Source organism: Augochlora pura, chromosome 10 (assembly GCF_028453695.1).
Source record: "Augochlora pura isolate Apur16 chromosome 10, APUR_v2.2.1, whole genome shotgun sequence".
Classification (NCBI taxonomy): Eukaryota; Metazoa; Arthropoda; class Insecta; order Hymenoptera; family Halictidae; genus Augochlora; species Augochlora pura.
The window spans coordinates 14,580,828-14,593,313 of NC_135781.1; the positions used below are offsets into that span (position 1 = coordinate 14,580,828).

A 12,486-nucleotide genomic window follows, 5' to 3' on the forward strand; every position below is an offset into this window, starting at 1 on the left:
ACGGCGTCCTTAATTTGCTTCGGTTTGTTGCTTCTTCTCATTAATCATTATTTATATGCATTATAAATGCATAAAATCCGCAGTCTCATCGTTAGGAAATTCATGGGAATTTATTAAAGCAATCGCGACCCTTATCAATATTTTCTGCTCTTAAGGTAATTAGATCTTACCTTCGACTATCGTCGTCTACTGTGCCATCAATCAGGTTTCCCAGCGAAACGCATGAATATTTTACGCCAATTTACCAACTGTCACTCTTGAGCGTTTCGCATGATTCCAAACGAGTCGTAAATTGTTCAATTGACTCAATGGTCTCACGTCTATAGAATGGTTTTATATGATTTATGTGTGTACAGATTTCTGTAGTATTCAAAATTTAAATTGCCTACCATAAGTATTTCACTTGGTTCAGAGCTACAACAATTTCATTACAACACAACCTCTCTAGAATCTACATTTTCAAACAATAAATACAAAATTTCTAACTTTTGTTCGATTTTTCACTGATCACAAAATGTACAATGTTCAGATGACAGATTTTGATGCAGTTGCACAATTGTTGGTATGTTAAAAGAGCATTTGCAAAATACAATAAAACGTGTACTTTGACAAAACTCGAAATAATTCTTTTCCGAAATCGGCTGCAGAATTCGCATGTATACATGTATGCAAAGCTTTTTTTCCATAATTTCTGAGGTACATTAATTTATCATGGAAGAAATGTGACTCGGCACCGCCTTCCGACTGTTAAAGATGAGCAGACAAGTAAATGCCGTAATAATGAAATTGTAATGCAAACCTCGTCTCGGTTGCTCACAAATGCAAAAGTTACACACGCGGCTATAACCGGCTTAAGTACTCGGCGACTATAGTTAGCCGTAACACGGAAACGTTTAGGTTGGTCTCACCGGTGGTTTGGAATTCTCGCGAAACGGAAGGAAAGCATCGAATTCGCCGGACAAAAGGCTTGTGGCTTCAATAAACGAGGAGGACCGCGAGCAACGACGGACCGAACTCTCTCTCTCTCTCTCTCTCTCTCATCGATCGGATCGACGATAGTCCGTTGTTGGATCGTTCCGGCTGCGTGTGCAATGGGCCGAGCCTACGAGGACTCGGCCCGGCTCGATCTTTTGCATTATAGATCACTGTGTTGCGTTCAGCTTGACGCCGGATAGAATTTTAAACGAAAGGAACTTCCGACACGATCTACATTTACAGCTTGGCGGAATCGATCGCGGGAACCCGTTCAGAGAACCATCTCCGCTTCGACCCGAGTGTTCCGAACCGACCATATTCCATCTAGGAACCCCGCGCAGCCCTTCAACCTCACGCTTATCGATTCGGTCGAAGAAACTTGTTTCCCGCGTGCCGGTAAATAATGTAATCCCTCCAGCGGCTCGTTCGATATCAGTAACGAGCGAGTGTCTTCCACGATCGACTGTTTTTTGATACATGACCGAGTTGCATGCGCGTTATGCGCACAGGACCGTCGTTGCACCTTTACGTAACCTGGGAAATTTCATTATTTTCACGAAGAGACCCTTCGTAGCTCGATCATAACTTGATGCATTTTTCGGCGAGATTGACAAGGGATCTCTATGCGTTCTTAGTCTATCAAAATGTGTTTCAAGTCGTAAGGCCAAGAATTAATAACAAATTTGATTCTACAGGATTAGGTACCTTTTGAAAATTTTTTAAACGGCTAGATACCAAGTGATATAATTCTAATTGTTGTATGTTCGCAATTAATATACGGAGAATTCTGTTGAATTGTTCTAAATTGTAACAAGCACTTCAAATTAGTTGAGTAGAACGTTGGAAGGAGGAGTCTATTGTTCGTGTATTATACAAGATATTAAACCTCGAAACTTCGTGATTGACGAGAATTTGAAAAATGTACCAAAAATTTATTAATCGAGAACAATCATTTTTTTAAGACTACTGCAATACTAATAAGAGCGTTTAAAAAATCGATTGGAGTATCTGTGAGGTTAAACCGAATCATCATCTTGGTATATAAATAAATAAAAAAAGTTCTTGTAAATGTCGCGGCAGAGCTAGGAATGGTAAAACTTGTAAATTCAAAGTGGGAACAAAAGATTTATGAAAAATTTGGGACGACCCCTCAATTATTCTCTGGGATGCACGAAACGCAGGCGTAAAAATGGCAACCGCTATCAGGAAGCCGTAAATGTATCGCTATAAAAACGGGTTTACGATCGGAATCGTGTTGCAGCAAAAAAGTTACTCCCGATAACGCTCCACCTACGCGTATTTACATATACGAAAATGCTGTCGCTATGTGTGATTTTTTTATTAAGACTTGGAAACGTTGCTGTTTACGCGTCATGAATACAAAAATATCTCTTGAAAGTACATGCACGTGCACCTGTAAGCTTGGAGTAGTTTTCATTGAGTTATGATATTCAATGATGACTATAGTGAAAATATTAAAAAAGTGACAGTCGAACTTTGCAACAATTTTAATTAAAAACTTCTTATTTCAACCATTAATTTCTATCATTTTGATGTAGTATCTTTTAAACTTTGATGGAACATAATCAAAAGTTGTTTTTGATGACACTAGTGCACGCATATTTTACTTGTCATTACGCTATAGTATGTTTGATAACCTGAGCTTGGAGTTATACAAAATTAGATATATATTATGAAACTAAACCAAGCGAATGAGGATCCAATTGTTCAATTCTAGGAAAGACAGCATGAATTAGTCCTCCAAGAGAATTGCTAATTCTTTTACATAGTTCCAAGATATTTAGAAAAACTTTTAAATTGTACTTCTTTGTTCGTCCCTTCTCGAACGAAAGAAACAAAATAGAAATTGTAGTCGGTCGCCGGGAGTGTTCCGCGAAATAACGTTTCTGGTCGCTGGTGATAAACGGATGGCAAAACAAAGGAATAGGAAGGGAAAAGCGGCAAGAAAATATCTGCGTATCGTCTGTTTCCACGCTCATCGGACGTTCTATCTGTTCGCAGATCGCGATTGTGTACGGCGCAGCGTGTGCGTTCGTTCAGTGTGAGATATTTATCGGACGTTGCATTGTGGAGATGTATCGTTCCGAACTCCAGTTTTTATATTTTCAGTCGGAATATGAAGTTTCTCTAACTGCAGACGTACTGGCATAACCGATAAAGAACATAACGAGTTTAGTTAAATCGTCTATTGAATGCGAGCTATATTGGCCGTCGCGTCGCGTTGTACAGATCTGAGAGGAGACCCTAACGCCCGAAAACTGACGCTCCCTTCACTTTCATTATTTTTCCAAAAATGGATCGTGATCATATCTGAATTTTTATAAAGCGACAAATGTACAACACACCAGACACTAAATGAGTGGAAGGAAGCATTATCCTAATTTTAAGATTGTAAATTTTCTTGACCAAAGAAGTCGCACACTAGAAATAAGCTATACATATACACATAGCTCCTACTTGAGCTGCTAGATACTATTAAACATTTGCAAAAATATAGTCTCCACTAATCTTAAGTGAAATATAATTTGATATTATATGTATCTATTAAACCTGTAGAACTTCTAAGACAGGCTAGAAGTGTTTGTTTACAAATTGTGGTTGAATAAAATCAATTTCATTATGATTTGCATTGTATTACTTTACTTGTATTACTTGTTGTCGTATTCTTTAGAGTTAATATTTAGTATGTGTTAAATAAACAGTTTCTTCGAAGTAAACCGTTCACTAGTTCATTAGTTAGAATTTAAGAATGTATTAGTCTTTGTGAAAATGGTAATAAAATATAATAAAAGTCTTATAAGAAGTTATTGGGTTATATTGCTCGAGATAATTTGGTTTACGAATTAAATTGTTACTCACGTTGAACAATTAATTCAAACATTTACAATGGTCAATAAGGAGACAATGAAAAGCCAATGATCGTTACTTTTTTCAAGTATATTTGAAAAGAAAACAGAAAACAGAATACAAATGAAGACTTTGGAATATGGAATTTTGTCTTTATAAAAATGTAGATGTTGTAACATTGTTATAACTTTGTAGTTTTTTACCAAACGATACTTTTACGAAAGGAGAGCTAATAATACATACATACTAATAGTACATCTTTTTTATTTTGCTCTGATTGGAAAGGGTCAAAATGATCTCATTGAAATCGTAGACAATGGAAGGTCAGGAGTCGTAACAAGAATTTTAAACAATTTTTCGCTTTCTTCTATTTTTATAATTGTTCTATATCCACAGGCTTTGGAAAATCATCTACGTTGTTCGATTCCAATATGCTCGTTGGATTTTTTAAAATTACAAAGCCTTTAATGCTGTATCAACTATTTGGTTATCAGAGAAGAAGACATCTTTCATTTTTCATCATTTTAAGAATTTTTATTTCTTTAATAGATCTAAGTAAATTTTGTATTTTGTCTTTATTCATGTTGTATTTCAGCGAGCTCCCTATTTAGTATTTGATCTGTAATGTATTGGATATTAAAAATAATTTTTTGGACATGTTAAAATAAGGAAATTGATTGAGATCGATAAGTTAGAATTGAATACATTCTTATAATAATTTCTCGTATATCGAATATTTGATCGAATAATTCGAATACTTTTCCCATAAGAGGTAATGTAAAGCCCAGCATGAATTTTTTGCTACTTTAAAATGTTTAAATAGCTCCAATGCAGGTAGAACGTGGATTGGTTCTGTACAAATCCCTGAATTCGGCTTCCTGTGTTATGTCACAAGTAGTGCCATCTTTATACGAATTTGATCATTAAAGTTTAATGATTAAATCGGTAAAGTACCTTCCAGTATAGATGAGATACAAGAATAGACCTCATCGTTACCGATATTTCAGAAATTTCAGCTTCTTAGATAGAATCGAGTATTCTGTATACCTCATTCGTATTACGGCACTGTTATGATTTTTTTTTGTAACGGAATTAGAAGCTTTTAAAACTTGGAAATGTGTGTGCAACGAAAATAATTGATATCTTGCTTCACATTGAGATATGTTCGAATGTATGTGCCTGTAGGCAATATTTCGACAAATTTAACAGAATAAACTTCAGCTTATTATTGCATTATCCTGAATGTTAGTGCGAGAGAATGAAAGATACAAATGAATAGTCCAAACTTCATACCTTTTTCTGAAGGATAATTATTTGCTCCAAATGCGGTCCATTTTAATGTATAAATGCCATCTTTTTAAAAATTCTTGTGTTTCGTATAAATAAATTCGGTTATATATCCTATTTAGTATAAAATTCTTATGAAGCGCTGCAAGATCGGTATCAGCTTAGTATCAATCATTTTAGTTTATTCGACGTTGACTTGTGAATATGGTAATATCAAATATCTAGAAACTATTCTTTGATCACTAGTCGATAAAATAGAAAACTGATAAGACTGATAAAATAGAAATCTGCATTATCTACATCCGTTTCAGGTTTAGCACGATGGCACCGGTTTACCTTCTGTAGGTAATTTGTGACAAGTAGTTTCAATGTTCTGCCACTCCGTGAGTTGACACTATTTGAGCATTTGAAAATAACAATATGTAGTGTGTATTTATAAGTTTATGCAAAATTCAATGCATCGAATAAATATTAATTTTCAAGAGAATATGGAAACAGTGACTTATGGGCGAAAATACAAAAACCATTTGCGATAGTACTTGTAAACCATTTCCAGAGATCATGTCGAGAAAATACAGAACATCTTATAGTAAATTTTTCTTTTCGCAGAGCTAGTCCTCGTTGGCCTGTTTTCGAAATATGTCTACTGAAATACTTCATAACGTTTCGGATTATTAAATTTATTAGATAGTCGCTTCAGCGGTTCAATGCCAAAACCTTCCAGTTACGTGATACGAAAATGGATTGATTCTTGATATTTGTTTTCCGTACACTCTGCGTACGCTCACAACTAGATTGACTAGATTAACTAGTCGACATATTTGTACCTGACATGTTTGTAATCGGCATACTCAGTTTTGATGGATGCGAAAACTATTATCGATGATTCGTTTTCGTTGAGAATCTACATGTGAAAGTATCCTGCTGATTGATATTAGTACCTATAATGATAGTTTGCTTCCAGTTTGTTAGAGAACAAGAGGTTTTGCTATTGTGATCAGTCGGAGACTTTGACAGTACGAAAAGAGATCATGTTAGCATCTATCGGTCATTGCTTCGACCTAATACATTAACACGGTACAATGTATTAATTACCTATACAGGCAGCTGTGAGAAGAGGAAACGAGAAACTAAAGGGAAATTTTTTTTAATTATTACATGAACACGTTCGAACGATGGAGTGTGTTGCACACGATAGTGTGTATGTTCCGTCTAAAGAACCAGAGTAATTAACTGCGTAAAACAAACAACGGATGCTATTACCCCTAATACAAATAGCCGGATAATTACCTGTCGGCTCAGGATGTTCAACGTGTAAGTTGACATACCGGTTCTTTGATAGCGAGCCGCTAGCTAATTGATAGCTATTCTTTTATTCCTCGTATGACCTAAGTTAACTTACCAAGAACGTATAATTAATAATGTAAACTTATTTCATGAATGCAATCATTCGCCCCCACTCTTCAATCTAAATCTTAAATAAATGCCAATTAAAAATGTTTTCTCAAACGGATTATTATACAAAATTGTTCATAAAAATAATAAATTATTGACTGTAGCAATTCACTTCTGAGATAACGATGAAGTCTCGCGTTTATCATTGTACATTCTTCAAATCTTGTTTCATTTTACTTGTTTCACCCCACATCGTTGTGTAAAACATTTTGTCGGGACATTCCTGTCAAATACATTTTTTTTTAAACGTAAAAGAAATTCCTCTGTGAGTGAGATTCAAGTGACAAAAATGTCTATCATATATCCACTTTCTAAATGTCCATCCACTGAATGTTTCGGGGGTCTCAGGATGTTCCCCCAAGTTTCTTTGAACAGTAAATCTACCGAGCTTTAACAGCGTTAAACGTGTTTTACTTTAAAAGAATGACAATCCCGTATTTATTAACACGTTGAATGCCACGGGGGTCACCGGTGACTGGTACTGAACTTGGCAGTGACGCCATGGGGGCCACCGGTGACCGGCGCGCTCAGATTGACGAAAAAATATATAATTTAAACAAATGACAATACTTATAATTTTTTTTCTTATTATCATCGTTGATGTAGTGATGTGAGGAAATGAATGCCTTATAAAACATCTGAAAATAGTTATTATTTATACATGAAATATAATTTTATTATGTGACAACTAATGTCTACCTTAAGCTGACGGCCGGAGGGGCCCGCTCTGGCCAGACGAAGCACAGTTTGCTTATGCCGGCCGATGTTAAAGCAGCGGAGAACAAATGCAAAGGGGCAACGCTGCATCCGGAAACTGCAGCGAACAAGCTAGGAAAAACCCTTCCTTCACCATTTAAGGATCATTAGGAAGGAAAGCCGTCCTTGCGGAGGTAGCCCACTTAGCCAACCCGCCTCCAGTCCGGCGCCCGGCGTCCAGAAATCCGGAGACCGTTCGATCTGCCTAGAGGCGCGTTGTTTCCAGCGGGGGCCACGGGGAGGCGGGGCTACCAGCTTTCGCTCGACTTCTTACAGGCTCTCCATCACGAGAGAGTTTGACAGTGCACGCCACAGTGCCTACCAGCTCGGCAGGGTCACCACAACGATTCCTGTCGCCCGCCCTGGTCCACTGCAGCAGAAGGCATGCAGTGCCTGCGCAACCAGTGGCGGGAATTATTATGTGACATTATATGTATCACATAATAGAAAATTCATCGTGGCGCCTACAGACTTGTAAAATGGGCGTGGCATTCAACGTGTTAAGATCCTTCGCCACTCTTCTTATAATGTATGAACGAACTGGGAAAATTCCAGTTGTTCCCGTGAAAGTGTTTTTATAATTACGGTCACTTGGATCGACTCAATATGTTAAATATTCACAAAATTAGTTGCATTCACTTACCGCAGACTGCACCGCATAGTAGTTCTTCTGCTGTTTGCTCCAGCAGTTGAGCACGTGGGAGGACGTCGCAGCGTGTGAATGCTGCAGCGGATCTTCTTGTCGAGGTTCCGTTCTCCTGGACGGGGGTGGATCGGGCCAACGATCGAGATTGCTCCAGTATGTCCCCTTTCGTTTTACAGAATAGTAACGATACACCACGATCGTCACGGCGACGACCAGAGCCAAACCCGTGCCAGCGGCTGCTCCGAAGATCGCCGAGGTCACCATTGCGTCTAGACTTCTATCTCTTTCTTCAGATTTCGATGTTCACGTTGATTCTGATGACGTCTGCAAAAAAAATCCACGGTTCAAGAAACGTTCATCGAGGACAAGAAACGTCGCGCGCGAAGGCTCGATTAGATTAGACTCTGATGCTACGCTACCACTTATTTCCTCTCGGGAAATTAACCGGAGTTATGCTCGCTAAATGCTCGCCGCGATGGCCTCCGAGAAACGCGCTTACGTTAGACGTCATCCACGGTTCCGCGATTACGTTTGAATTGGTATCTAGTTGTTCTCATTGTTTTTTCATTCTACATTTTTTACTTGTTGTAGATGAAAATGTCTGACAAATGTAGACAGATCGCGTGTTTCATTAGATCCTACTTGTATTCTCCGTTCACTTATTTTTATTTATCGTAGATCAAAACCTTGAAGCAATATGTTTGCAAATAGATTATGTTCGTTTAAGTTGTTAATATTAGGGGGACCGGAAAGTAATGTCGTTTTTGCGCATGTCGATATTCGTTACTTATTTGTTAGGTTATTATGTATTTCAAAAGCGTGCTTAACACAGTTTAAGGTTATAGGGACTTGTGTTCTCGCAAATAGTAACATCTTAAATCTTTTTTGCAACTTACGGTGAAATGGCCAGCCAAATACCAGAAGAGTTACATATCCGGCATTGTATACTTTTTGAGTTTCGCAACGGTAGTAACGCAACGGTTGCTATCAAAAACATTTGCTATGTTTATCCAAACCCATGAAACGTTCGAAAATGCCAAAGATGGTTTTCTAAGTTTAAATCCGGTAATTTCGATCCTTTCGACTCGTATCGATCAGGAAGACCAACAACTTTAAACAATGACACGTTAAGGGCGGAGATGGAAGCAAATCCATGTCAAACAATTGAGGAACCGTCAAACACTCTTAAACAACCTTGATCAACCATCCAAGAACATTTAAACCAGATTGATAAAGAAAGCAGAGCAGGTGTTTGGGTCCCGCATAATTTGTCGGAAGAAAACTAACCGATCCAGCACGTGCAACTTATTGCTTCAGCGACACCATACAGAAGCGTTTTTCGATCGTTTGATCACTGGAGATGACAAATGGGTCCTATATGGTAACGCAAAACGCAAAAGGCAGTGGCTCTCTCCAAATGAATCGCCACGAAGTACAGCTAAGCCAGGTTTACACTCCAAAAAGGCGCTTTTGTGTGTATGGTGGAGTATTCGCGGGATTGTTCATTTTGAAGTGCTGAAACCTAGACAAACTGTGAATGCAGATCTTTACTGCGAACAGGTAGATCGAGTAAATCAATCTTTAATTGAAAAATATCCAGCGGTCGTCAACAGGAAAGGTGTTATTCTGCAACACGATAATGCAGACCTTGCAAAAAATTAATGAATTGGGATGGGAGGTGTTGTCTCACCCACCATACTCATCCGATATTGCGCCATCGGATTTTCATTTATTCCGATCGCTACACCATTTTCTAAGTGACAAAAAATTTGAAAATTCGAATGATGTCCAAAATGCTATCTCCAGATATTTTGATAAAAAACCAATTGATTTTTAACGATCCGGCATTGACAATTTGCATACTAGATGGCAAAAAGTTGTTGATAACGAGAATAATTACATTATTGATTAAAAATAAAATCTTGCTAAAAATTTATGTGTTTCAATTTAATGTAGAAAAACGACACTACCTTCCGGTCCCCCTAATATCTCTTCTTTCCACATATATTTTCGTTTATCATAGCTCGCAATGTTTGAGCGCATGGTCTATGAATACATTTTTAGGCGGCGTCATTGAAAACCTTTAGGAGCCGTAGTAAACTTGGTTAAGCCTCATATTTTAGTAGAATCAAAAGTTTACTACTTCAGCATAATTAAATTGCATTTCTTTGTAGACAGTAAATGTTGTCCAAGTAGATTATAGAAGCAGAAGCTAAATAAAATTTCTCCTCTCTCATGTAATAATCGTATGCAATGAAAAATAGTGTAACAATCATTCGAAACATGTATAATGTCATTGAACAAAATTGGCAATTTTCGAACAACTTTTTGTATACTACTAGTTCAGACTCGAAAGAATTGGGTCACAGAGGCTGAATGAAATCTCAAGCTGCCATCAACATTTGTCAAATGTTCCCCATTTTATCATTCCGGTGATCGTTTAGGGTAGAAAGGAAGCGTGCAGTAAGTGACACTAATGAAACCAATTCGACGGTAAAGCTCAGACTTTACTGTCGAACGTGCCCTGGGAAACGAAGAAGAATAAACATACAACAATGGGCAGGTTTAATACCGTTACCGTCACATACATTTTTGCGGTGCCCCGACGTTACGATCGCGTTCACGAGTGAGCTTGCAGAAAGCAACACGGCGAGCCATTTCACCTGAATGCAGGAAAAGGAAAATGAGCTGTTACAGACGCGAAACAGCAAATATCACGGCGAAACTTACGAGCTGGTCGTGCCCTGCGATGCCGTCCGATATCGTGAAAACAGATCAATTGGGAGTGAAACGGAATCATTGATTTTCGCACTTCTGCAAGGAATAGATGGGGTGGGGGGGGGGGGGGGGGATCAACGCTATTCCGCCTGTAGTAAATTTCTGAAGTGAAACAGGCGTGCGTGTTACCGAGCAACAGTTATACTTTTACTACATCTTGGTCTCGGTCTCAGTTGTCATAAAAAGAAGCTATGAAATTTTGCAGAATTTGATATGGAAAGCTTCGTGGATTTATGGTTGCTTCAATATTTGTGAAAGATGTGTTTATATTCAGAGAATATTGTCTCATTCTCACGGAAAAGAATTCATACGTATATATGTTATTTATTTAGAATATTATTTGCAATATTATAATAAAGTACTATTCTTTGTTAATATGTTACTTGTTACTAGTAAACTGCGAATATTTATATGAGTCCCAATGTTCTAGTATAGTATTATTCCTTGTTATACACTAATGTCTACACTATTTACAATTGCGTACAGAATATCTAGTATAATACAATTCCTTGTGACGACACGAGTTGATCGCTCGGCGACTCGTTCACAAGGAATTGTATTATACTAGATATTCTGTACGCGATTGTAAATAGTGTAGACTAAGAATAAAATGCCGCGTCGTGTAACGCGTGGAGCGAACGGAGCTCGTAATAATATACATATATTATCATAACAGGGTGTTCCAAAAGTCACTCGCAATCGGTAAATGAGAGATTCCTGAGATCATTTGAAGTAATTTTTTTCTTAGCGGAAATGTTCTACGAAGCTCCGATAATTAGTTGTTCACAGAAAACACTGGCCAATGAGAAGACGAAGCTCGGTTCTTCTCATTGGCCAATGTTTTTCGTTAACAACTTGTTAACGGTGCCTCGGAGAAAATTTATCTAAAGGAAAATATTACTTGAAATGGCTTTAAGTATCTCCCACTTCCGGATTTCCAGATTGTTTGACATTTTTTGGATACCTTGTATACAGGATGGACCACCTAAGTACGGCCACCTAAATATCTCCTCTAATTGCGGAGGTACATAAAAAATTTATTTTGCTATTTCAATGGTTTGAAACGTAAAACAATAAACATGTTTATTTACACTTACAGATTCCCTGACGGCATCTTCATCGATAAGATCTCGATAGACAAAAATTAGTCGTTTCTATTTAATTTTTTATTTCGAAGGTCATTTCAAGGTTATATAATGTACATATCTGAATGTATTTTTACATAAGTTACACAATTCAATAAAAAAATTATACAATTATAAGCAAAAAAACATCGACGAGCCTGAAAACTTCGAAAAAAATTACCTTAGAAAAAAATGTTTTTTGCAGTATGATAGCTTTTTCCAAATCATTGAAATAACAAAAAATATTTTTTATGTACTTCCGCAATTAGAGGAAATATTTAGGTGGCCGTACTTAGGTGGCCCTGTATATAATAATAATATATGCATTGTTAATATAGTAATGTATTCACAAGGAATAATACTATAATATAATATTGGAATTCATATAAAGATCTACAGTTTATTTACGATGCCAATAAACTTACATTAGACGTTTCATTGACAAAGTACCACCGGCAACAGCAATAACGAAAGGTTTCCGATATCGCAGAAATTCCTACGAGCTGATGCGGCACGTCTCCGGGTTGTTATTAAATTTTGACGTACATTGCGCAATTTCCCGAGCAAATAAGACCGGTTTCCTTTATCTCAACGAAT

At 37.3% G+C, this 12,486-nt stretch overlaps 1 protein-coding gene across 2 annotated transcripts in view; it reads right to left on the reverse strand.

Moving 5' to 3' along the window:
- Sytbeta (Synaptotagmin beta) overlaps positions 1-8,296 on the reverse strand; it is an 80,585-nt gene extending 72,289 nt beyond the window's left edge. For both annotated transcript variants that reach the window (XM_078191973.1, XM_078191970.1), the window contains exon 1: positions 7,985-8,296. In XM_078191973.1, coding sequence (XP_078048099.1) covers positions 7,985-8,251 — 267 coding nt within the window. In that variant the 5' untranslated portion in view covers positions 8,252-8,296. The remainder of the gene's footprint in view (positions 1-7,984) is intronic.
- Between the last annotated feature and the right edge of the window lie 4,190 nt (positions 8,297-12,486).